The sequence below is a fragment of the Lissotriton helveticus genome (genome assembly GCF_964261635.1).
Source record: "Lissotriton helveticus chromosome 1_1 unlocalized genomic scaffold, aLisHel1.1 SUPER_1_unloc_86, whole genome shotgun sequence".
NCBI classification, from domain to species: Eukaryota; Metazoa; Chordata; class Amphibia; order Caudata; family Salamandridae; genus Lissotriton; species Lissotriton helveticus.
This window is the reverse complement of record NW_027611732.1, coordinates 763,382-786,094: the sequence shown is the minus strand read 5'-3', so window position 1 is coordinate 786,094 and position 22,713 is coordinate 763,382. Positions and strand designations below refer to the sequence as shown.

General features: G+C 41.8%; 1 protein-coding gene across 1 annotated transcript in view; it reads left to right on the top strand.

Annotated features, from left to right (window-relative positions):
- The window catches only part of LOC144806561 (uncharacterized), a 171,116-nt gene extending 150,693 nt beyond the window's left edge, over positions 1-20,423 (top strand). The window contains 1 exon segment of the mRNA XM_078672898.1: positions 19,245-20,423. Coding sequence (XP_078529024.1) covers positions 19,245-20,423 — 1,179 coding nt within the window.
- The last annotated feature ends 2,290 nt before the right edge of the window (positions 20,424-22,713 follow it).

Genomic DNA, 22,713 nt, shown 5'->3' with positions numbered 1-22,713 from the left:
GCAACGGCAAAGGATATAATAGATACCTTAAATACTTGTGTTGCAGGGCTATTAAAAAGATGTGAGGCTATTGATGTCTTCATACAAGAGTATCGTGTGGCGCTTGGGACAGGGAAACCCTCTCTCTTAAATAATGTGGGGCAGAATCGTAGTAAGGGCCCTATAGCTACTACAAGTAATTCACATGTTAGTGCTGTTTTACAACCCACCACAGGTACTGCGGAGTTAAGATCTAAGTCTCCTGTTTACCTGGCCAACCCCGTAGTTAAAGCAAACTCGCAAATGGCGGGTTATACTGCCAAACTCAGTCATAATCAGGATTATGGTTCATGTTCTACTAAGTTAAACCTCCCTCCTAGCGCAGCTCCTCTTGTGGCGGTACTAACAGGGGTTCCGCCGCTGGGGGCTGAAACAAGGGAGACCACACAAGAGCTGATGGACAAATCTAAAAAATGGTGCAGAGAGTATTCTAGTGGGGGTACAGATATATCAAAAAAATATCATCATGGCTCGAAGAGTAGGATGGGTAGGCATGTCCCATAAGAACTTGGATGGGGACTGTATTGTCCTAAACTTTGATAAAAATAACCTGGCGGACTACCTTTTCTGGGATGGCTTGGATTTAAAAAATTCAGGCATCAGGCCTCTCCCTCTGGGATATTTCTACCCTCCCCAAACTGAAAAACAATGGCATATATCCGGCTTCAGAGCCAACCACAGCACCGAGACCGCCCTCATAGCAGCCACCGACGACATCCGGACCCTGCTCGACAAGGGGGAAACAGTGGCCCTCATCCTCCTGGACCTCTCCGCTGAGTTCGACACGGTCTGCCACCGCACCCTAGTCCAGCGCCACAGAAACATCGGTATCCAAGAGAAGGCACTGGAGTGGATCATCTCGTTCCTCGCCGCAAGAACACAAAGAGTCCGCCTCCCCCCGTTTCGCTCCGAGGCCACCGAAGTCATCTGCGGCGTCCCGCAAGGATCTTCACTCAGCCCCACCCTCTTCAACATCTACATGAAACCTCTCGCAGCCATCGCACGCCAGCACAACCTCAACATCATCTCTTACGCCGACGACACCCAGCTGATCCTCTCCCTCACCAGTGACCCCGACACCGCCAGAACCTGCCTACACGAAGGGATGAAAGACGTCGCCGATTGGATGAAGGACAGCCGCCTGAAACTGAACTCAGACAAGACGGAAGTCCTCATCCTGGGATCTTCGCCCTCCGCCTGGGACGACTCCTGGTGGCCCCCAGCCCTGGGCACCGCACCCAAGCCAACCGACCACGCACGCAACCTGGGCTTCATCCTGGACCTCTCCCTCTCGATGACCAGACAAGTCAACGCCGTCTCCTCATCGTGCTTCAACACCCTGCGTATGCTTCGCAAGATCTTCCGCTGGATCCCGACCGAGACCAGGAAGACTGTCACCCAGGCACTCGTCACCAGCCGACTGGACTACAGAAACGCCCTCTACGCCGGAACCACAGCCAAGCTACAGAAAAGACTCCAGCGCATCCAGAACGCCTCCGCCCGACTCATCCTGGATGTCCCCCAATGCAGCCACATCTCCAGCCACCTGAGGAACCTGCACTGGCTCCCCATCGACAAGAGGATCACGTTCCGGCTTCTCACCCACGCACACAAGTCTCTTCACGACCTGGGCCCCAAGTACCTCAACGACCGCCTGACCTTCTACACACCCACCCGCCAGCTACGGTCCACCAGCCTCGCCCTCGCAGCAGTACCACGCATCCGAAGAGCCACCGCCGGAGGAAGATCCTTCTCTTACCTGGCTACCAAGACTTGGAACTCCCTCCCCATCCACCTTTGGCTGACCCAGGACCATCTCGCCTTCAGGAAACAACTCAAGACCTGGCTGTTCGAGCAGTAGCATACCCCTCCCCCCAAGCGCCTTGAGACCCTCCCGGGTGAGTAGTGCGCTATACAAATGGCATGATTGATTGATTGATTGATTGATATTGTTGGGCGGCCAAAGAAACCGTACACGCAGGGAAGGAATGTTTCCCCGCACCAACAGAGTTCCTCCGGAGTGCAGTTTGCACCTCCGTTGCCTGACAGACAACTTGATCAAGCCCTGCCATTGGTCAATCGATATAGTCCTTTCACAACAATGGAGGAGAATGATTGATTAGTACATAACTCGGGGACTGATGTACAGCCTCCGCACCCTACTTGTAGGATCATGACCTGGAACATTGCTGGCATCAAGGCTAAAGCAGGAAATGAAACTTGGGTCAACTCATTAAAAACTTTTGATATCATAGCCCTCCAAGAGACTTGGGACCCAATAAACAGCTTCTCCCTGGATGGTTATAGACATTTTTGTATCCCAGCAACCACTAGTATGGCAGGTAGAGCCAAGGGAGGTTTACTTAGTTTATTTAAACTTGACTTGAAGGGTATGCTAACTCAGTGCAATTCAGGATGCCAAAACTGCCTAATAGTGGAACTATCCTCCCCCGATACTTCCAAAATCTTATTTATCAATTTCTATAATTCGTGTGCCAATTAGAGCACCAATTTTCATCTGGATTTATTGGAGAAATTGTTGTCAGTATATAGCACTACTGTAAATGCTTTTGAGATAATATTTATGGGGGACTTTAACATTCACCCTTGCAACCAACCGTGTGCCAATATAGAAGAGGAGGGCCCCCTATATTCTCTACCCATACATCTTGAACACTCAAAACGGGGGGAGGCCCTTGAAAACTTTTTGGCGACATGGAATCTCTATGAGTCAGGTTGCGGGGAATGTGGCTCTAGGACCCCCACATTTAAAGGAACAGCCGACGGTACAATTATTGATTATATTTTTTTGTCTTCTTTTATTTTATCCAAGGTTTTATGGTATAAGACTGAGGTCTCGGTTTTTAGCGACCACAATCCTGTTCTAATAGAGATGATGCTTGGGAACCTGTTGAGCTACAAAACTGTGATACATAAGGGCGGCTTGAATGTGACTGTTAAAGATCAAGGACGTAGGCTAAAATGGTCAAAAATAGTCCCTGAAACTTTCTTGCAGGAAGTACTAAACAGGGTTTAAGATCATGTGGCCATATGCCCAGAGAAGCAATCTCAAAGTACACATGTGGTTATTGCTTTTGATAACATTTGTAGACAAATAAACCATAGTCTACTTGCAGGAACCAGACAGACTAGATATAATGGTAAGAGATGGTTCAATAAAAGTTGTTCTAGGGCACACGCAGATTTACTCAAAGCCCTGAGGGCCACTCCAAAAGATCAAGCACTAATAGCTAGCACAAGAATTGCTTATAAAAAAGCTATTCAAGAAAGGAAAAAAGAGCTGAAAAAAGAGGCCTGGACACAATTACTTGCCCCTGAGGTTTTAAAAAACAGTGGACAGTTCTGGAAAATTATAAATCAACCACTGTTCTCGGCTGATGAGAATTCGTTCCTCGAGTCCAATATACCAGATGAGGGTTGGATAGCGCACATTGGGAAAATATATTGCACCCCAGGCTCTGAGAATCACACGACAATTGATCTTCCCAGAATTGAGGGTTCCCCTGTGACCTTTGAGGTCATAGAAGTGGAAAGAGCGATAGAACAGACTTTAAAAAATAAGGCACCAGGCCCCGACGGGGTCTGAGCCGATATATTTAAATGCACACCGAAATTCTGGTCCATGATCTTGTGTAGTGTTTTTAATGCTTTGAACCAAAATAACATACTGGTATCCTGGAAGAAATCCATTATTATCCCGGTCTTTAAAAAGGGAGATAGGCAGGACCCCTCCTTTTATAGGCCTATCTCCCTAATAGACTCATCGGTCAAAATCCTGGGACGGGATATATTGCATAAAATAAAGGATTGGCTTGACGATAGAGGGGTCCTGTCGAATGTACAATATGGCTTTAGATCCAAAAAGAGCACATTAGACCAATGCCTTAACCTACAATTACTATTAGACAAATAGACCAAGGCAAAGGAGCGGTCAATGTACCTGGGGTTCATGGACCTCTCCTCGGCATTTGATCTTGTAAATCGGTCAAAGTTATGGCAAATCCTGCTAAATATGGGATTTGACCAGGCTCTGGTTAACCTCTTGGCGGATTTACACTCTGGCCTACTGGTTTCCATACGGGTTACTGCTGAGGGGCGTTGTTCCAGCCATTTTAACTCAGAGAGGGGGGTCAGGCAAGGGTGCAATCTGGCCCCCCTCCTTTTTACGGTATATATCAATGCCCTGGAGCCGGCGCTGAAGGAGGAAACACACGTCACACCGCGTATAGGGGAACTTGGTATTCCAGTTCTCCTTTACGCGGATGATGCTGTTCTTCTTGCACGTACGGGGGTTGGATTACAACGGCTGCTAGATGCCTTTGGGAATTTTATGAGGTCCCTGGATCTTAAAATTAACGCAAAAAAGTCACAAGTTATGATCATGGGGAGGAGTTCCAGGAAGAAACAAGTTAAAACCTTTTTTTGTTGCAAGGAAGAACTTAGCAGAGTGCCCACATTCCCATACTTGGGGATCATCTTTGACGAGAGAGGGAATTGGGGCCCAACTTAAAAATAGAAATATTGCCTTTGCACGTACTACTTCTGCACTTCTGGGCTTCACAAAAAAACTGGGGGCAAGGTCAATAGGAGCCATAATATAATAAAGATGTACAAAGCCAAATGCCTTGCAGTCGCCACATATGGTAGTTCAATATGGGGCTATAGTGCCCTAAATCGTATGCAGGTGACTGAGAACAAATTTATGAGATCTGTCCTAACAGTGCCACAGTCCACTCCCTCATACACCATCCATTCTGAGCTGGGGGCAGACTTCATTTCTGACAGGATAAAAATAGCTCCTTTAATATGCTGGACGAAGACCTGGTTGAACCAGGAAATCTCCTTGAACCACATTATCATGAAAGATTGTCTCCTACTAGAAAACGTAAGTAAGATCCGGTGGCTGACATATATTAAAAATAGTTTTTATAAACTAGGGAGACCGGAGCTTTTCTCCTCACCAGAGTTAATAACATCTAAGGCTATTACACAAATTAAGGGTGCTATGTCACAGATGCTGGCACTGGAGAGAGAGGACTTAGAACTAAGAAAACCCACTGTAACGGCTAACCTCATCTTAGTTAATTCATCAGGATCCGAACCTTACCGTAACCTGGTGAACCGTCCCTATCACAGGCATCTTTTAACTCGCTTTCGTTTTAATTTGATCCATCTGCACCTAGGCTACTTCCCTAAAAGGAGTACCCCGGAAAATGCTATGCCATGTAACTGTGACAATTTTCCACTCAGAACACAATGCATTTCTTGATGTTCGGTGGACATTATACGGAATTAAGGATGACATTTTTGGTTCCTATACTCAAAGAGGCAGGGTTCTTGCAAGTTGAGCCTGCTCTCTTCTACTTACAATTACTAAATAGCCACCGTATTATTTTTCATGTTGCCAGTTTCTTAGTGGGTGCTGCCCGGATCAGGAAATGGATTAATTGTACCTAAATGAATTTGGCTGTTGTTAATTAGAATGATGTTATTTCATCCTGTAAAATTGATAGCGAAGGTAACTAAATTGGTTGATGGTTTTTTATATTCTGATTTTATGAAATCCCATGACATTTTTAGGAAATTTTTAGTGGTTACAAATTTTCTATTCTATTCGTGTAAATATTGTGTATTTTGTATTGTACAGTTGCCTTTTTATGATATTGATTTATCAAAATAAAGTATTCTGACAGACTGACTGAACTTGATTTGAACAAATCTTCTACACGTCCAAGCAGACAGCAGTGTCTATAAGTTTAAGAGAGAAAGAGAAATTATGTCACAGAGAGTGAGAGAGAGAAAGAGAGAGAAAACAAGATTAAAACTGTGTCACAGAGTCTGGAGTTGAGATTTTTTCTTGAATTGTCAGACGGAGATTTACTAGCTCCTTGCATCACTTTACCCATGTTAAAAGTGACTCAAAAGTGGCGTAATAAGGTTGTGGATCTGTTTGTCATACTGTTGTAACCTATCTGTTGTCACTGCTTGGAGGTAATTATAGATTTTACAGAGAAGCTGCTGTACACTACGCACTCTGGGCCATAATATCAAGCCTAGGCGACAAAATGATCGCCACTTGATCGGCAGGAAAGTGTCGCTAAAGTGGCGATAATGGGTTTGATAATATGCTCTATGAAATTCCAATCTAAGCTCATGTTAGATGTCCTTCACATCTAACATGAGCTTCGATTGGAATTGCATAGAGCATATTATCAAACCCATTATTGCCACTTTAGCGGTACTTTGCTGCCGATAAAGTGGCGATAATTTTGTCACCAAGGCCCTCTCTCGTTTCACAAATAAAGCTAACACTACAGTTTTACGAGTGCAGTATACCTGGTGCATTTCAGTTGTTATAGTGCCGCGTTCAAGTGGTGTCTATATGGAAGTGCCTACTGCATTACTGACGCCCGTTATGCCGACTTATTTCTAATGCATTGCTATGAGGGCTTTGTAGATCTAGGCTGCTGTGCCTACCTTGTATAAACAATGCGGCCACCGGAGTTCACCACTCGACTTGAACTCTGCTTCTATACGTCAAAGTATATTCAATACGTTGGAGACAATTCCATTGCTGTTGCTCGATAGGCCGTGGTTGCTTCTGAACAATGTTTGGTGAAGGAAACAAAAGGATATTTTGATTAGTCATCGTAAACTGAGTTGCGTAACTACTATCAAAAGTGAATTTTAATGTGGATTCTTAATATTCCGTAGTTAGACTGTTGCAGCTTCAGCAAACAAAGGAAGTTCAATAACTAAATACAGACCTGGGACGGCCTCGTGACACAGAAAAAAAATACTATCATGGACGCACAATTATTAATAATAGAGGCCTAAGCACGTGGCGTAGTACAGAAATACAACACAGAAATGTATGCATGAACAATTTTTAAAATTAGAGGTGTATAGGACCTTGTGACTTATAAAGAAATATTTCAATTATGTAAGCACAATTTAAAACCATTGAGGGGTAGGAAAGTCATATGAAGGAGAACAAAATAGCATTATGCATATACAATATACAGTGGAAGCTGATGTTGTGACGTCTTCTCTTACCTTTTCTTCTGTCGTCTTTTGTCGTGTCTTCAAAGGCTGCAGTTTCGCTGAGTCTCGGGTGTTTTCGACAGTCTGTCTGTCACCGCAGCACTGGCAGGCAAAAGAGAATGTGCTCACGTCAGTGCCCGCATTATAAGGAAACCGCGGGGGCTGACCAAATCAAGCCCAGGGCCGTCATTGGTAGCGTTTTCTCGGTCTGCAAGAATGACGGCCCTGGGGGACATCCCATTGGGTAATGTATTGGTTTCCAGGCTTAGTGATATCAAGCATGCTAGGTGGTCGCATGTGAGTGTGTGCACTAACAATTAACAACAGAGAGAGATGGGGGCGGTGTTATAATGTGCACAGAGGCAGGCCCAGAATTGGATCTGCAATGAGTGAACACTTCTAATCATTCTCCTTAGCGTGCCCTGAGCTCTGATTTGTCACTGAGAGGGTGATCGCACCATAGTTTGTACTGCTTATCATACTCAGTGTGTACCCATGCATACGGTACGAATATGCTTTGACGTTACGCGACGCATTAAAGCTTCCGTGTGACATCATGTTCGGAGTTCTGTATGCGAAAGGGGGCAATGTTTTTAATTGGTTTAAAACATTTATTTATGTATTTAATGTACATACTAAGGGCAGACATTTTTGATAACTATGATTTTTTTTAATACTTGTAATATTCATATATTACTTTTAAAAACAATTACACAAATCACGGTAGAACATCATGCGTTCTGCATCAAAATAGCTGCGTAAGCGCATCATAAGCGTACGCAAAGGCATGTGACTTTAAAAGTAGAGATTTGATTGGTTCATAACTTTTCCTAATGCGACTGTTGAAAGTTCCGTCCCATTATAATTATTCGACTTTGAGTTTCTAAGAAGAAGCATTTCTTCTGAGAATCTTCTCAAATAGAAGGAAGATCACCATAATAAGAGCAATGGAGTCATCTTCCAGCAGTTCTTCAGACGGAGATTTCATTCCTGAAGAACATCTAAAGAAGAGGAAAGAAGCTCTAATTTGGAATTTTTTTACTCTTCCAGAAGGACAAAAAATGGTTAATGCTCCAAAAGTAACCTGTAAAATTTGCCAAACAACTCTTTCAAGGGGTGAACCATCTAAAAAATACTCCTTTGGCACAGCAAATATGGTGCGACACGTGAAGAACTTGCACCCCAAGAACTTTGCTCGAGCTGCATGACGGAGGTTGCACGAGAATCCACCCGCTGCTACACCAAGCACATCAACTGCGGCAACAGCATTTTCAGCAAGCAGTCCACACCCACATATTGATTCTGACTTTGCTAAAGTTACAATTCTATGCATTTATTGCGATAAACTTTTGTGTTATGGGGAACAGTCTATAGACCTGATGAAACGCTGCCGATAAAGTGGCTATAATTTTGTCGCCAAGGATGCAGGATCATTGCTGTCCTCGACATTAGTTGTTTTTTTTTTTTCATTCTTTGGTACCTCTTCGAATTTGTTGAGAAAACACAAACAAAAAAACTACAAAACTAAAAAAAAAAAAAAAGTTCTTTTTAGAACTACCCTCACTGGTCAAAGAAAGAACTATATTTCTATGTTAGTGTGTAAAAGTTTGTCAGAATGAATGTGTAGTTCATAAATGAATGAATGAATATCTTACTAGCGTATGGAGAATGTGAAAGTGCAGAACTATAAGGAAGTGCTACAGCATAAATCTATAAGGTGTTTATCTATAGTATACTGTAGTATGTCCGAAGCACTTGAATGTAACTTATGTACATAAATATGGTACAAGTCTATGCTTCAAATTGCGCTGCTGGTGAAACTGCCTGGGTGAATTTGTATGTGTTAGGGGCGGATTTACAATCCCCTTGTGTCTCTTTTACACAGCCATTGCGTCACTTTTGTGACACAGCGGTGGTGCAAAAGATGTGCCATGGTGTGTGCTACTAACAATTTGACGCATCTGGAGGGTGTATTACATTGTAAAGCTCTGCGCCAGAAGAGGCTTTCTTGTGCAGAAGCGGGTGCAGCAACGCCTCCTAAAAGTGACTGAGTGAAATGTATAACATTTCATTCAGTCACTTTTGAGCTTATGCTTTTGAGCTTATGCTGCGCCAAAACCTTGCACATGCTTGAAGGAGGTGTTAGGATTGATACAGCATTGTGAGCATAGGGCCCCAAGAGCATTGGTGGAGCTGTGTTATACTTGCAACCGACGTCAAGCAATTATTAATCCAAAAATTCCTTTGCAATTTAGTTTTGTTATTCTTTTATAATAAGAATATGAAATATATTCTAAAAAATAAAATAAATATACATATTTATATTAAAAATATAAGAAATTAGTATAAAAAGAAAGACATAATAATTAATACATTTATAAATTAACCTTTTAAATTCACTGAAAAAAACATAGGTTTCACACACGTTATAGTTAGAAATTAGCATTGAAAAAACCTTGCAAATTCATTGAAAAAACCATAGGTTTCACACACGTTATAGTTAGGAATTAGCATTTAAAAAAGCTTAGAAATTCATTGAAAAAACCATAAGTTTCACACGTTATAGTTAGCTAAACATTTCTCTCATACAAAACCTTTGAAATAATTCCTCCGTTATAGTTAGCTCAGCTAACTATAACATGCGCGCCCGCAATGCACTGCTGATGACGTCACATATTACATCACTCATGACATGGTTAGTGACATCACTCATGACATCACTGATGATATCTCAAATGACATCCCTGATGACATCACTGATGTCATCATCCAGTAAATGTGTGTCTTTCTGAAAAATAAATATTTTTTATATATGTATATCTAAAGGTCGATGGAAGAATAAATGGGTATCTGAGTATCTAAATGGATGTTTTTTTGTAAAATTGATTGTATAACTGACTTATTAAGTATATTTAAGTGAATAGGTGTATTAGCGAGTAATCTTTAAATATTTAAATATCTGTATCAGTGTCTCACTTTGTATATAAGTGGCTGCATGGGTTGGTGAGTAGCTACATCAGTGTGTATATGGGTTATTAGTTGCTTATTTGAGTACCAAAATGAGTGTCTGTATGATTCGGTGGGGAGTATTACTTAGCGCACAGATGCATGAATGACTGACTCACTGTTTGTATGTGTTTTGAAGACAGCATGTGTGCAGGACTGTATGGCTGGATAAGTGTGTGTATGGGTGTGTTAGTGAGTGAATGACTGTCTCAATAGTATCTTTATGAGTAACTACATATGTTTTAATTTCAAATTTCAATTCCAGTGGTGTAGTGAGCACGGGACCCATGTCTGGGCATACCCTTCCCACTTAGTGTGAATTATTCCATCAATTGTTGTTGGTGACGGCGACCTCTGTGCTCTGTCCTTGTGTATAGTTAAAGCACTGTTCAGTGATCTCTGAGGGGCTGTTGTGGACGGATGTTTTCATGTCTGCTAATCTAGTGGGCAGTAGCCCCTTTTGGGACATGGTCACCTTTCTGCTCAGTGGGCTAAACAGTAGCAGGTATCAGGGCTTCCTGCCTGTTGCCGACCCACTGTGTGTCTTAAGTTATCACGTTGCCGTCCCTCATCCCTGGCCAAGCAAGATCGGGCTGCAGATTTTGTGGGAACGGCACCCCCTAGAGCACCAGGCCAAGTTAGGCCCCCAGCTTGTGTGCTGCTGTAGAGACCCTTGTACTTGAAATTCTACTTCATTCCATAACCGGTGTCATTCTCTGCCATGCCAGCAGGGGCACAGCTTCAGGGGGTGGTATTTGGGGTGTTACATCTCACTAGTAAGTGTATTTTCTGCTAAATAGTTGGGCACAGATGCTTTCATTCGGGTATGGTGAGATGTCTGTCGCATTTCAACAGGAATTTTTATCGACCCACAGACACAGACGCGCGCACACACTTTTCCCTTTCTGTTTTGAAAGTCTTCAACAATGTTGGTTGTATTACAAAATAACATGTTTTCTCTCACTCCGCATGTGTCTCCTTTCCATTACACCTTTCATGCGCCCTGCTTGTCATATAATGTGTTTTAACATTATATGCCAGCTCCATTCATGGAAAATCTACAGCTCACCCCTCCTATCTTACTACCCAACCTATGTTCCTGCCTGCCACTGTCTCATTATTACCTATTTACTCCAGTGTCAAAAAGATGTGTGCTGGTTTACGTGTGTGATTGTCTTTTAGCCTGTGTGTTTGCTTGTGTGTGAATGTTTATGTGCGACTATTTGAATATCTGTTGGTGGCTGTTAGTTTTTTTCTATTTGTATTTATGTGTTTGTGTGCACCATTGTGGGTAGTTAGCTGTCTGTGTGTTCATATTTGGTGTGTGTGTTTGTGGGTCTGTGCATCTCTTTGTATGTGTATTTCTTTTATGTCTTTACCAATGTACTTAACCTCTTCCTTAGAAGATAGATAGCCTCTTTTAATAAGGTATTCCCCATGCCTGCCCTATACATTAAAACACGTATTAAATTACATTAGCACACGCAATTTTCTATGTATTCACAATCAATTATTAGGATAAGAGTTTCAGTGTAAAAACAGTACTTCTAAATCATTATTTTTATCTCAACACAAATTGCCTATCTTCCACTCCTACTTTCAAATACAACGCCTAAACTAGAGGCATAGCTTCCATTAGTGCAGCAGGTGCAGTGGCACCAGGGCCCACTGAACTCTAATTATTGCTGTATTTCTCAGTTTAAACAGGGACCAAAGAGGGCATTTCTTTATTGGACTAGAGCCCCTGACACACTGGCTAATGCTGTCACCTAGCCTTTCTGCAGGAGAAATGTTTATTTGCGAGCGGTATGCTGTATGGAAGTGTAAAGCCTCGTTGGATATTGTTCTACTTGTGAAATACATCTGCTTAAGAGTTGGAAATGATTATCAGCCCCTCAGTGGTGGGAAGTTCCATCGGGGAGCATGGCAGTGCCTAACAGGACTGAATGTGAACACAGCTAAGTACAGGAGGTTGTCCGGTGCATTATAGGTGCCTGTGTTCAAGGCCTTGTCATAACTTTTGGTAAATTTAAGTAGATATGGTGATCTCCTCTATGTGCTGCAAGTACACCATATTAAGGTGTTAAGACAAGCCGCAGGGCAGTTCAGAGGTCAGCCCCCGTGTACCCTCATGCCCTCAGTGCAAGAAGCCTCTTTGGTTTTTATGGGAAATATGAAATTCAGAAACACAGAGAATCTATTTACTTTAACGCTGAAAACTGCCAAGATTTGTGTGTGAAAATGTGAGAGAAATGAGGAATTAGAGTAAGATATCACAAAATGTGTAATAGGCGAATATATATATAGAGAGAGAGAGAGAAAGAAAGAGAGAGGGAGAAAGAAAGAAAGAAAGAGAGAGAGAGAAAGAAAGAGAGAGAGAGAGAGGAGAAAGAGAAAGAGAAAGAGAGATATTTTCACTGAAAAAAGCAAAGGTTACAGGGACGTTATAGGTAGGAAATAGCATCAAAAACTTTAGAAATTCACAGAAAAAAAAGGGTACAGGGACATTTACTCAGGCTCAGATTTCACACACACAAAACCATATAAACTCAGCAGTTATAGTTACCTGGGCTAACTATAAATTATGCCACCCACAATGCACAGCTTATGAAGAGGGCAGAGAAACAACTGAAAAAATTGCTCCTGCCCCTAGAGTGCAGGATTTTAAGCTGCTCTCTATGGGTAGGAACAATACTGGCTCCCGCTGGCATCACGGGGGCTTTGGGACCCCCCCTGTCCCCCAACAATGATCATGTGGGTGCCTTGGGTGGGCTCAAGGGCCCCCACCCTTTATCGGCAGGGCCATTTTTGTAAATCTTTATTTATGCATGGTCAAGGCATATGCATGGTAAAGACTTGCGTGGTACGTGGTAAAGACTTGCGTGGTCAAGGCATTGCGTGGTAAAGGCATTTGTTGGAATGTATGACATTATAATTAGTCTAATCCTGCACTATCTCTTGACTTGAAACTAAACCCTGGGCCTTGATAAACTGGACACAGACAGCCCAAAAAAAGTGCAAAAGAACATGTAGTGGGACTGTCATGTCACATTGTCATCACATGCCATTTTCTCAGTGCATTGTACCATTTCCCCAGTTTTACTCGCATAAATGGTGCTATGAACCGTATAGCACTACTCGCCACCACGTTTAGAGGGTGATCCATTTCTCTTCCTACCCTGGAAAGAGAGTTACTCCCGCATTTTGTTGAAGTGAAACTCTAAGTGTCAGAAAGAGTCAGAAAGAGTCAGATTGGAGTCTGTGAATTTTCACTTACTCACAAGTAAGCGGTCATTCACAAACTGACAAGGCGAAGCATGCGTGCACTGCATTTACTAGTGTGTGATTCTACACATGCAAAACATGTACACCTGGCAGCAATCACCTGACTAGTTTTGTTTTCAAACATTGTTGAAAGAGTTGCTTAGCCCTAAAAACTCCAACTCTTTGTGCATAAATAAGATAAGCTGTAAACAACTCATCTGGGGACACAGACAAGCCCACTGACACCAAGAGAGAAACAGTAATAACAATTATTCACAGGCTCTGGAAAACCCCCTAGTCCTGCTCATCATAAAGGCCCATCTCCCTCCTAAACGCTCATGCTAAACTATTCACAGGCATTCTGGCACACATCTTAGACCATTCATAATGGCCTTAAGACTGCAAGCCACACCAGTGGTGAGATAATACTGTGCCATTAATAAAATGGATGCTTTCCAACAGTGAGAAGACACTGGACACAATGTCTGCCAATGGCCCGATTTATATTTAGGTGGATGGTTTATTCTGTCAAAAATGTGGCAGGGGTCCCGTCCACACTATTAAAGTGTATTATATCCTCTGGCATTTGTAATAAAACAGACGGGATCTGTTGTTATGTTTGACAAAATACCTGTCCGATAAACTCTAAATCAGGCCCTCTGTCTGCAGCAAGTGTTGTAGAAGGAGCAAGAGCTAGCATTATAGGAAGAGGGCCAAGAAGCAGACATAGTCCCCGTGTCACTGAAGCACCTACCTCTTTACTTCCTCTGTTTATACCTCATTTGTACCTACCTGTGCGCCTGGTCTGTTTGTACCTCATAGGTGCCTATATTTGCACCTGCTCTGTTTGTACCTCATAGGTACCTATATGTGCACCTCATCTGTTTATACATCACAAGCACTCGGATCACTGACATAATATCAACCTCAAAAATATCGAGATACCAAAATATCGAGGATAAAATATCGAGGGACAAAATATCGACTGCCTATCTTCAAACAGGTAAGTACTAAAATATCGACTCCAAAATATCGACTTACAAAAATATAGACTGTCAAAATATCGATTTTTTTAAATGTCTTAAAATTAAGTTAAAAATAATATATATAAATATATTTAATATAAACTTAGAAATAATTATTAAATAAATGTAATATTAATAAATAATTATTATAAATTAAAAAATTATATCACCAAAAATAATACATATATATATATATATATAAAAACATATTATTAAATAAACATATTAATATAATATAATTTAATTTAATTTAATTTCATTACATTAATTTAATTTAAATTTAATTTTACTTTATTTTTACACTGTACCCCTGTACCCCAAAAACCCAAAACTGACCCTGAACCCTAAAAATGCCCCTTTACCCAAAAACTAAAAACTGACCCTGAACCCTAAAAATACCCCTTTACCCAAAAACTAAAAACTGACCCTGAACCCTTAAAAATACCCCTTTACCCAAAAACTGAAAACTGACCCTGAACCCTAAAAATACCCCTTTACCCAAAAACTAAAAACTGACCCTGAACCCTAAAAATACCCCTTTACCCAAAAACTGAAAACTGACCCTGAACCCTAAAAATACCCCTTTACCCAAAAACTAAAAACTGACCCTGAACCCTAAAAATACCCCTTTACCCAAAAACTAAAAACTGACCCTGAACCCTAAAAGTACCCCTTTACCCAAAAACTAAAAACTGACCCTGAACCCTAAAAATACCCCTTTACCCAAAAACCCAAAACTGACCCTGAACCCTAAAAATACCCCTTTACCCAAAAACCCAAAACTGACCCTGAACCCTAAAAATACCCCTTTACCCAAAAACCCAAAACTTAAATTTAATTTCCAAAACCAATTACTTTTATTTACGAAGTAAATTTTATTTAATGGTCAATTATTAATTAATTAACAAATTTAATTAATTAACATATTTAATTAGTTATTATTAAATTACTCCCCACCCTATCCCCCTATAAACTCACAACCCACTACAGAAATTAATTTACTAATTATTATTTATTTATTCTTTAAATATTTATAATTACCAATTATATTTTAATTATTTACCAAATAATAATTAATTAACAATTATTATTAATTTACATATTTAATTAATTAAATTTAAATTACTTCCCACCCTATTCCCCTATAAACCCACCACCCGCTACAGAAAATAATTTAATAAAATTAACATATTTATAAATTAATCAATTATTATTAATTACCAATTATATTTTAATTAATTACCAATTATTAATTATTTAACAATTAATTCTAAAGAAATATCAATACATAAATTAACATATTTAATTAACTATAATTAAATTACTTCCCACCCTATTCCCCTATAAACCCACAACCCGCTACAGAATAATATTACACAAAAAATTAAAAATATTATTAACTTACCTTAAATTCGATATTTTTGTTGTCTATATTATGTCTAGTCGATATTATGTCCATTCTATATTTTTGATTCGATATTATGTCCATTATATTCGATGTAAAAAAATGTTGTCGATATTTTTGTTGTCTATATTATGTCTAGTCGATATTATGTCCATTCTGTATTTTTTACTCGATATTCTGTCCAGTCGAAATAAAAGACTCGATATTATGACTGCACACCCAAGCACTCACCTGTGCACTATCTCTGTTTATAGCTAATAGGCCCCTTCCTGTGCACCTCCTCAGTTAGTACCTCCCAGGTGAGCTTCTGAAATGAAGCGTGTGAGCTCCGTACTGCCAACCACGGCCTCTTGACTATCAGGACATTATCTGCATCTGCTGTGTGCACGCTTCAAGTGTGTCCCCTGCCTCAGCTAACAATGAACCCTGTAGAGTGAGTACACAGACCGAGGGGAGTCAGGAGCTGAAGGACATGGAATGAGGTATCCCTGGATAAAAGAAATATGGGAAGGGAGAAATGTGACTTCACCTGTGGACAACAGACACCTTCACCTGCTCTACCAAAGCCCTGTTGAGTCACAAAATAGCATCCTGGCCTTAGACAGACAACAATAAGTCAAATATCTTGTAAATGTTGAACAACAAAAACAATTATTAATATGCACACATCTGTTGGATGTAGGGATATTTCAGATAAATTATTGGTTGTGATGGATTCTCTATGAGGAATAAATGACTGATATTGTTGAATAATAAACAACAAGAATTAATGTTTTTTTGCCATATCTGTGTGCGGAATATAAAGACAGGCCATTGCAATCAGCCCCTCATTCTGTTTCACAGAAAACCCTGGAAGGAGCTGCTGATTGAAATACAACAGGATCTTAACTTTACCTACTTTAGGAAGAACTAAAGACTCACTTTTTAAGTTGTCTTTCAGGGCAGAATCAGTCCATAGTTCACCGGAGATGGATATATATTACGCTGATAGAAAATCCACCTCAACTCGGGATAATGCTCCAGTCTTCCAGGTTAGAAGGATCCAGAAATGCTTGAACCAGGAGGGCTGTAAAATGTGTTGAAGGTGACTTAGGGCCTTATTACGAGTGTGGCGGTCTTCCAATGGGACTACCACAGCAGAGGTACCAGGCAGACTGCCAAGCCCATTGAGAGCCCGCCGCCGGATTATGACCTAAATCCAGGGTGGCTGGGCGGTGCAGCAGCGGTCTCGCGGCGGCTGTATTAGGCTCATTAGAGAGCCTAAACAGCATATAACCACCTTAAGAATGCCTGCAGCACGTTCCTGCACCATGTCATGCATGCCACACTGTGCAGGAACAAGGGTGCAATTCCTTGGGGTGGCACAACATGTGCCCCCTGCATGCAACCCCAGGAGCAGAATCGGCTGGGGCCCTGTGAGGGCCCCCTTACCTGCATGTCCTTTATCCTTTTCATGGTGGGGTCCCCGCCAGGAAAAGGGCAGTGGATATGCAGACCGTAATATGCTTGGCGATGTCGGCATTGGCACTGCCAACATATTCAGGGTGTTTGCAGACCGCCTCCACAGCGGGATCCTTGATCCTGGCGGGGGGGGCGGTCCCACCACCACAATTATAATACGCCGATCAGTCTGCCAGGATGGTGGCATTTGGACCGCAACCCTGAGTACGGCGATCATTAGGGCCGTCGCACTCATAGAAAGACTCTTAATGGAAGAGGTGTGGCGCCGCGGCCAGGGTGACTGACGCTGGAATCTGGGGATCACGGTTCGATCCCCGGGGCCGGCGGCAGATTAGCCCAGCACCATGTGACTCTGGGCAATAGCCTGCTTAATCTTCCCGACGGCCCCCAGCGCCTAGAGACCCTTACGGGTGAGTGTGCGCTTTACAAATGTGGATTATTATATTATTATTATTAAATGTGGATTATTAATGAGCTGCAAGGTAAAGGCAGGAGTTGGCATTTGAGCTAATCCAGTGTGAACAGGAAAGCACTGTGGAAAAAGGTGTCTGGAGTTACCTCTGTCATATATACTTCCTAAAGAGTTACCTTTGTTATACACTTTCTGAAGAGCTACCTTTGGTATACACTTCCTGAAGAGCTACCTTTGGTAGATACTTCCTGAAACTGAATTAACGGCAGCGCTTCCTGATTCCTCTCTTTTTCCACAATCTGTTCTGGTTAATTCAAATCTTGTCCATGTGTATCTACCTAAAACTGTACCTGTAGCACATGAGTGCTCTGTAGCTGCCCTTTTGTTAGTAATTTACTCTGAACATTGGTAAATCACTGCCTTTTCAGAAGTAAATAAGATGTGACATGTTCAACCGCAGTTTTAATGAAATATCCATGTATGGTAAAATGTTCCTTACTAAATTTCAAATATGGTAGAGAAGAGAAGTCTTCCACAGCTGGTTAAATATTGTGTATTCACATTCTATTACATTTGCATTTAGTAATATTGCATTTCTTTACATCCAACAGAGAATAAGCCTTAAATGCACGGATTGATTATGAATAATGAAGATAACACATCAAACCTGCAAAAATTATCAAAAATAAGGAGCTCCAAAAACATCAGTGCAATCAGAGGCAGAGGACAGATCCAGGAAAACGCAGTCAAAGGCAATTCAGTGAGTGTCCGAGTCTGAGATCTGCACCTCGACACCCCAAGACAAAGAAATTACCTCAACAAAATTAAGGCAACAAAACTGACAAACCACCTGCTGTATAAACAAGCGTCCAACACCAGCTTTGATCATGAGGCCGGTATGAGAGTTGGAGGAAGGTCTCGTGTCTATTTGGGATCCATAGCTTGGAACAAACCGTTTTGAGCTGTTAGCAACATGATAATGTTTAAAAAAGGTTGAAAACTTGGCTTTTTGTCCATGTTTGAAACAACCGGATTTACATTCTTTCTGACCTGTGCTTTGCCCCGGGACACTCTTTGGAGTAGCTGTACACATTACGAGTCGCTTCACCATCATGATATGGCTAGAGCAGTGCTTCGCTATCTAAACTGGCAACAGACCAGCATTCAGTGCTCTAGGTGTATTGTTAACTCTTTCTAGCCAAACCACAGGCACCAGGGAAAAGCACAATGAAGTGGAGCCTAGCAACTAAGGCTAAAGGAAAGCAGAGTTCTGCTCTCTGAAGTACAGAGTATTGTCCCAATTTGCACCTACCGGAAGGAATATTAAGCTTTACCCTCAAGCATGCAAAGCCATTATCCAATCTAAAGATGCAATCACCCACAAGGAAGTCTTACTGATATTATGAATGTGGCAGGTATTTAGTGACTCTTGTATATTATTGTTAAATCGGAAATCAAGCGTCCAAAATAAATCAAGTGGTTTATTAACTATGCTGACCCTTCAGGAAACATGGTCAGGAGAAAAATCGTGCAATTACACTGAATATGTCAAGAACTTTAGCCAATTAGAAACCATAAAAGAGCATCAGCGAATACAAACATGGGAAAACCATACCATTGCACTGAATGTGTGAAGAGCTTCAGTCAGTTAACAGACCTCCGAAGACATCAGCGAACACACACAGGGGAAAAACCATACCATTGCAATAAATGTGTAAAGAGCTTCAGTCAGTTAACAAACCACCGAAGACATCAGCGAACACACACAGGGGAAAAACCATACCATTGCAATAAATGTGTAAAGCGCTTCAGTCAGTTATCACATCTCCAAAGACATCAGCGAATACACACAGGGGAAAAACCATACCATTGCAATGAATGTGTGCAGAGCTTTAGTCAGATATCAAACCTCCACACACATCAGAGAATCCACACAGGGGAAAAATCCTACCATTGCAAGGAATGTGTGCAGAGCTTCAGTCAGTTATCACATCTCCAAAGACATCAGCGAATACACACAGGGGAAAAACCATACCATTGCAATGAATGTGTGCAGAGCTTTAGTCAGATATCAAACCTCCACACACATCAGCGAATACACACAGGGGAAAAACCATACCAATGCAGTGAATGTACGAAGAGCTTCAATCAGATTTCACAGCTACACACACATCAGAAAATACACACAGGGGAAAAACCATACCATTGCAGTGAATGTGTGAAGAGCTTCCGTCGGTTACAAGAACTCCAAACACATCAGAGAACACACACAGGGGAAAAACCATACCATTGCAGTGAATGTGTGAAGAGCTTCAGTCACATTACATATCTCCGCACACATCAGAAAATACACACAGGGGCAAAACCATACCAGTGCAGTGAATGTGTGAAGAGCTTCAGTCAAATGACACACCTCCACACACATCAGAGAATACACACAGGGGAAAAACCATACCAGTGCAGTGAATGTGTAAAGAGCTTCAGTCAGTTAACAAGCCTCCGGAGACATCAGCGAATACACACTGGGGAAAAACCTTACCATTGCAGTGAATGTGGAAGTAGTTTTACTTACTCTTCAACATTAAGAAATCATCAGCGAGCTCACAAAGGGGAAAAAATCTTTTAAATCCTAAGCAAGCATCAGCGAACACACGCAGAAGAAAAGCCATTCAAGCGCAGTGAATGTGTGAAGAAATGTAGTTAATTATCAAGCCTATGTAGACATCCGCTTACACACACTCTGTAAATACCATACAACTGTAGTGAGTGTAGAAGTACCTTTAGGAAATCTTTCGCATTAAGGATTCATCCGTTAATGCTCACAGAGAAAAATCCTTTCAGGTGCAGTGAATGTGTGAATATCTTCTGTCAGTTACTTAACCCACGAATACATCAACTAACATACACAGAGTAAAAAAGAGCATTGCAATGAATGTCAGAAGTGATTTTGTTAATTGCAAACACACCTGGGGTAAACCTTACAAGTGTACTAAAAGTGTGACAAGCGTTAATCAATTTCTAATCCTACATAGACTCAGCGAACACACACCTTCATTTAACTCACTTAGAAATAATCCAAGAGATGCAGTGAATTCAAAAAGAACTTAAGAACATTAACAATAATATTGACTCATCTGAGGACATAGACAGGAGCAGAACAGTGCAGGTATTGTGAGATGAAGGAATTACAGGAACAAGTATATAATTATGTGGGTTATTCAAATACCAGATGAATGAAGACTCGACTAGAAGAAATGAAGAAAACCCAAGATTTGTAGAATATTAAAAGTGTCTGTTCCCAGTGATTGTTCACTTCGGTACACATAGAAAAAACAAAGTGATATAACAGGAAATCCACTGGGAGACTAGCTCAATGTAGTATAAAAGAAAAGAAACACTGGTGGTTTTTATTTGGCGATGAAGAGTTACAAAGAAAAACATCCAAGAGTTCCTGTTCATGCTACCTGTAAAAGTGTAGTGAGGATACGGTTCTGCCTGCACACATTGCTATATTAGCATAAGTGAGTTAGCTTCTCAACAGCATTTTTCTGCTTTTGCACATGACACTACATGTCTCTGTTTTTATAAAGACAAACTGCTTGCTTTTCCTTCACATGAGAATGATCTGTTTTTCACATCTCTAGACTCACACTGCGACCTCAAGTCTGCACAAAGTGTTCAAGGTTAAAATAACAATGTATGCTGTTGATGCAGGTTGATCGGCCCACGCTCTAGACACAACACGAACACAGCTGCTCATTTCTGAAACTCGGGTGCTTTTAATATAGCATTGCATGCATGAGACTGGCACTTGGAAAAAAACTTTCAATCAACAAAGAACTGTGCTGAGCTGGGATGTGATTCACTTCACCTGACTTTGGAGGTATGCGGTCCCTGTTTTAACCTAGAGATCCTCTTTTATTATAATACCTAGCAAGGGGAGGGTAGTACACACGGCGCTATCGACCTGGTTCCACTATCATTATAATATGATTTCTCCCTTTGTATTTTATGGAATTGTAACAATGCTGATTGTATTGATTTTTTGCATATTTTTACTTGCGTTAGCAAATATACTGCATCTTAGAGCACGTAGTTGAAATAAACATTTTAAACTATACCTTGTCTCTGATTACTCACATTGTGGACATTTATGAGAATGAAAATGAAAGAGTGTTCTTGATTCCCACTATTCCTGAGAGGTCCCAAAGTCACTTGTTCTGGGTTGTCTAATCATTGGTAGCTTTGCTGCAGTACGGAGAACGGATGAGACACTGATGCTAGTTGGATAGGGGTTCTGAGCACTGAGGTGGGTTTTTGGGGTCTCGCCTCTGTCGGTCTCCTTGGACAGCTTATCTAGTCAGACTCCCCCAGGAGGTCTCCCATGCGGTTCTCAGTCAGGAGCTCCGGTAGAACCTTCCAGTCGACCCCGGCCGACCTACTCGCCCCTCGGCTTGGGAGCTCCGGAAGAGTCCTCCAGTCGACCCCAGCTGTGTCGCTCTTCTCTTAGCCCGGGAGCTCCGGACGAATCTGCCAGTCGACCCCTGCCGAGTTGTCCCCCTCTCGGCGTGGGAGCTCCGGAAGAGTCTTCCAGTCGACCCCGGCAGAGTTGTTTGCCTCTCAGCTTGGGAGCTCCGGAGGAACCCTTTAGTTTGCCCCAGCTGAACTATTCTCTTCTCAGCTCGGCAGTCTCGGGAGTATTATCCAACTGTCTCCAGCTGAGCTGCCTTTCCTCTAGTCTGGAGGCTTTGGAGAAATCTCCCAGTCGTCCCCGGCAGAACTGCTCTCCCCTTAGTCTGGGAGCGTCGGGTGAACTCTCCAATCGACCTCAATAGAGCTGTTTCTCTTTTCCACCTTTTGAGGAGTTCTGTAAATTGGCACAGACTGTATCATCTGGCTCTCCACTGGATCCTCTTCCGCATAAATTCTGGAAACTATTCCAGCAAGAACTTTTCTACCCTGTGTACTCTATCTGCCACCAGTCGCTTGTTACTGCGACTGTTCCGGAGAGTTGGAAGCTGGCGGTAGTCTCCCCC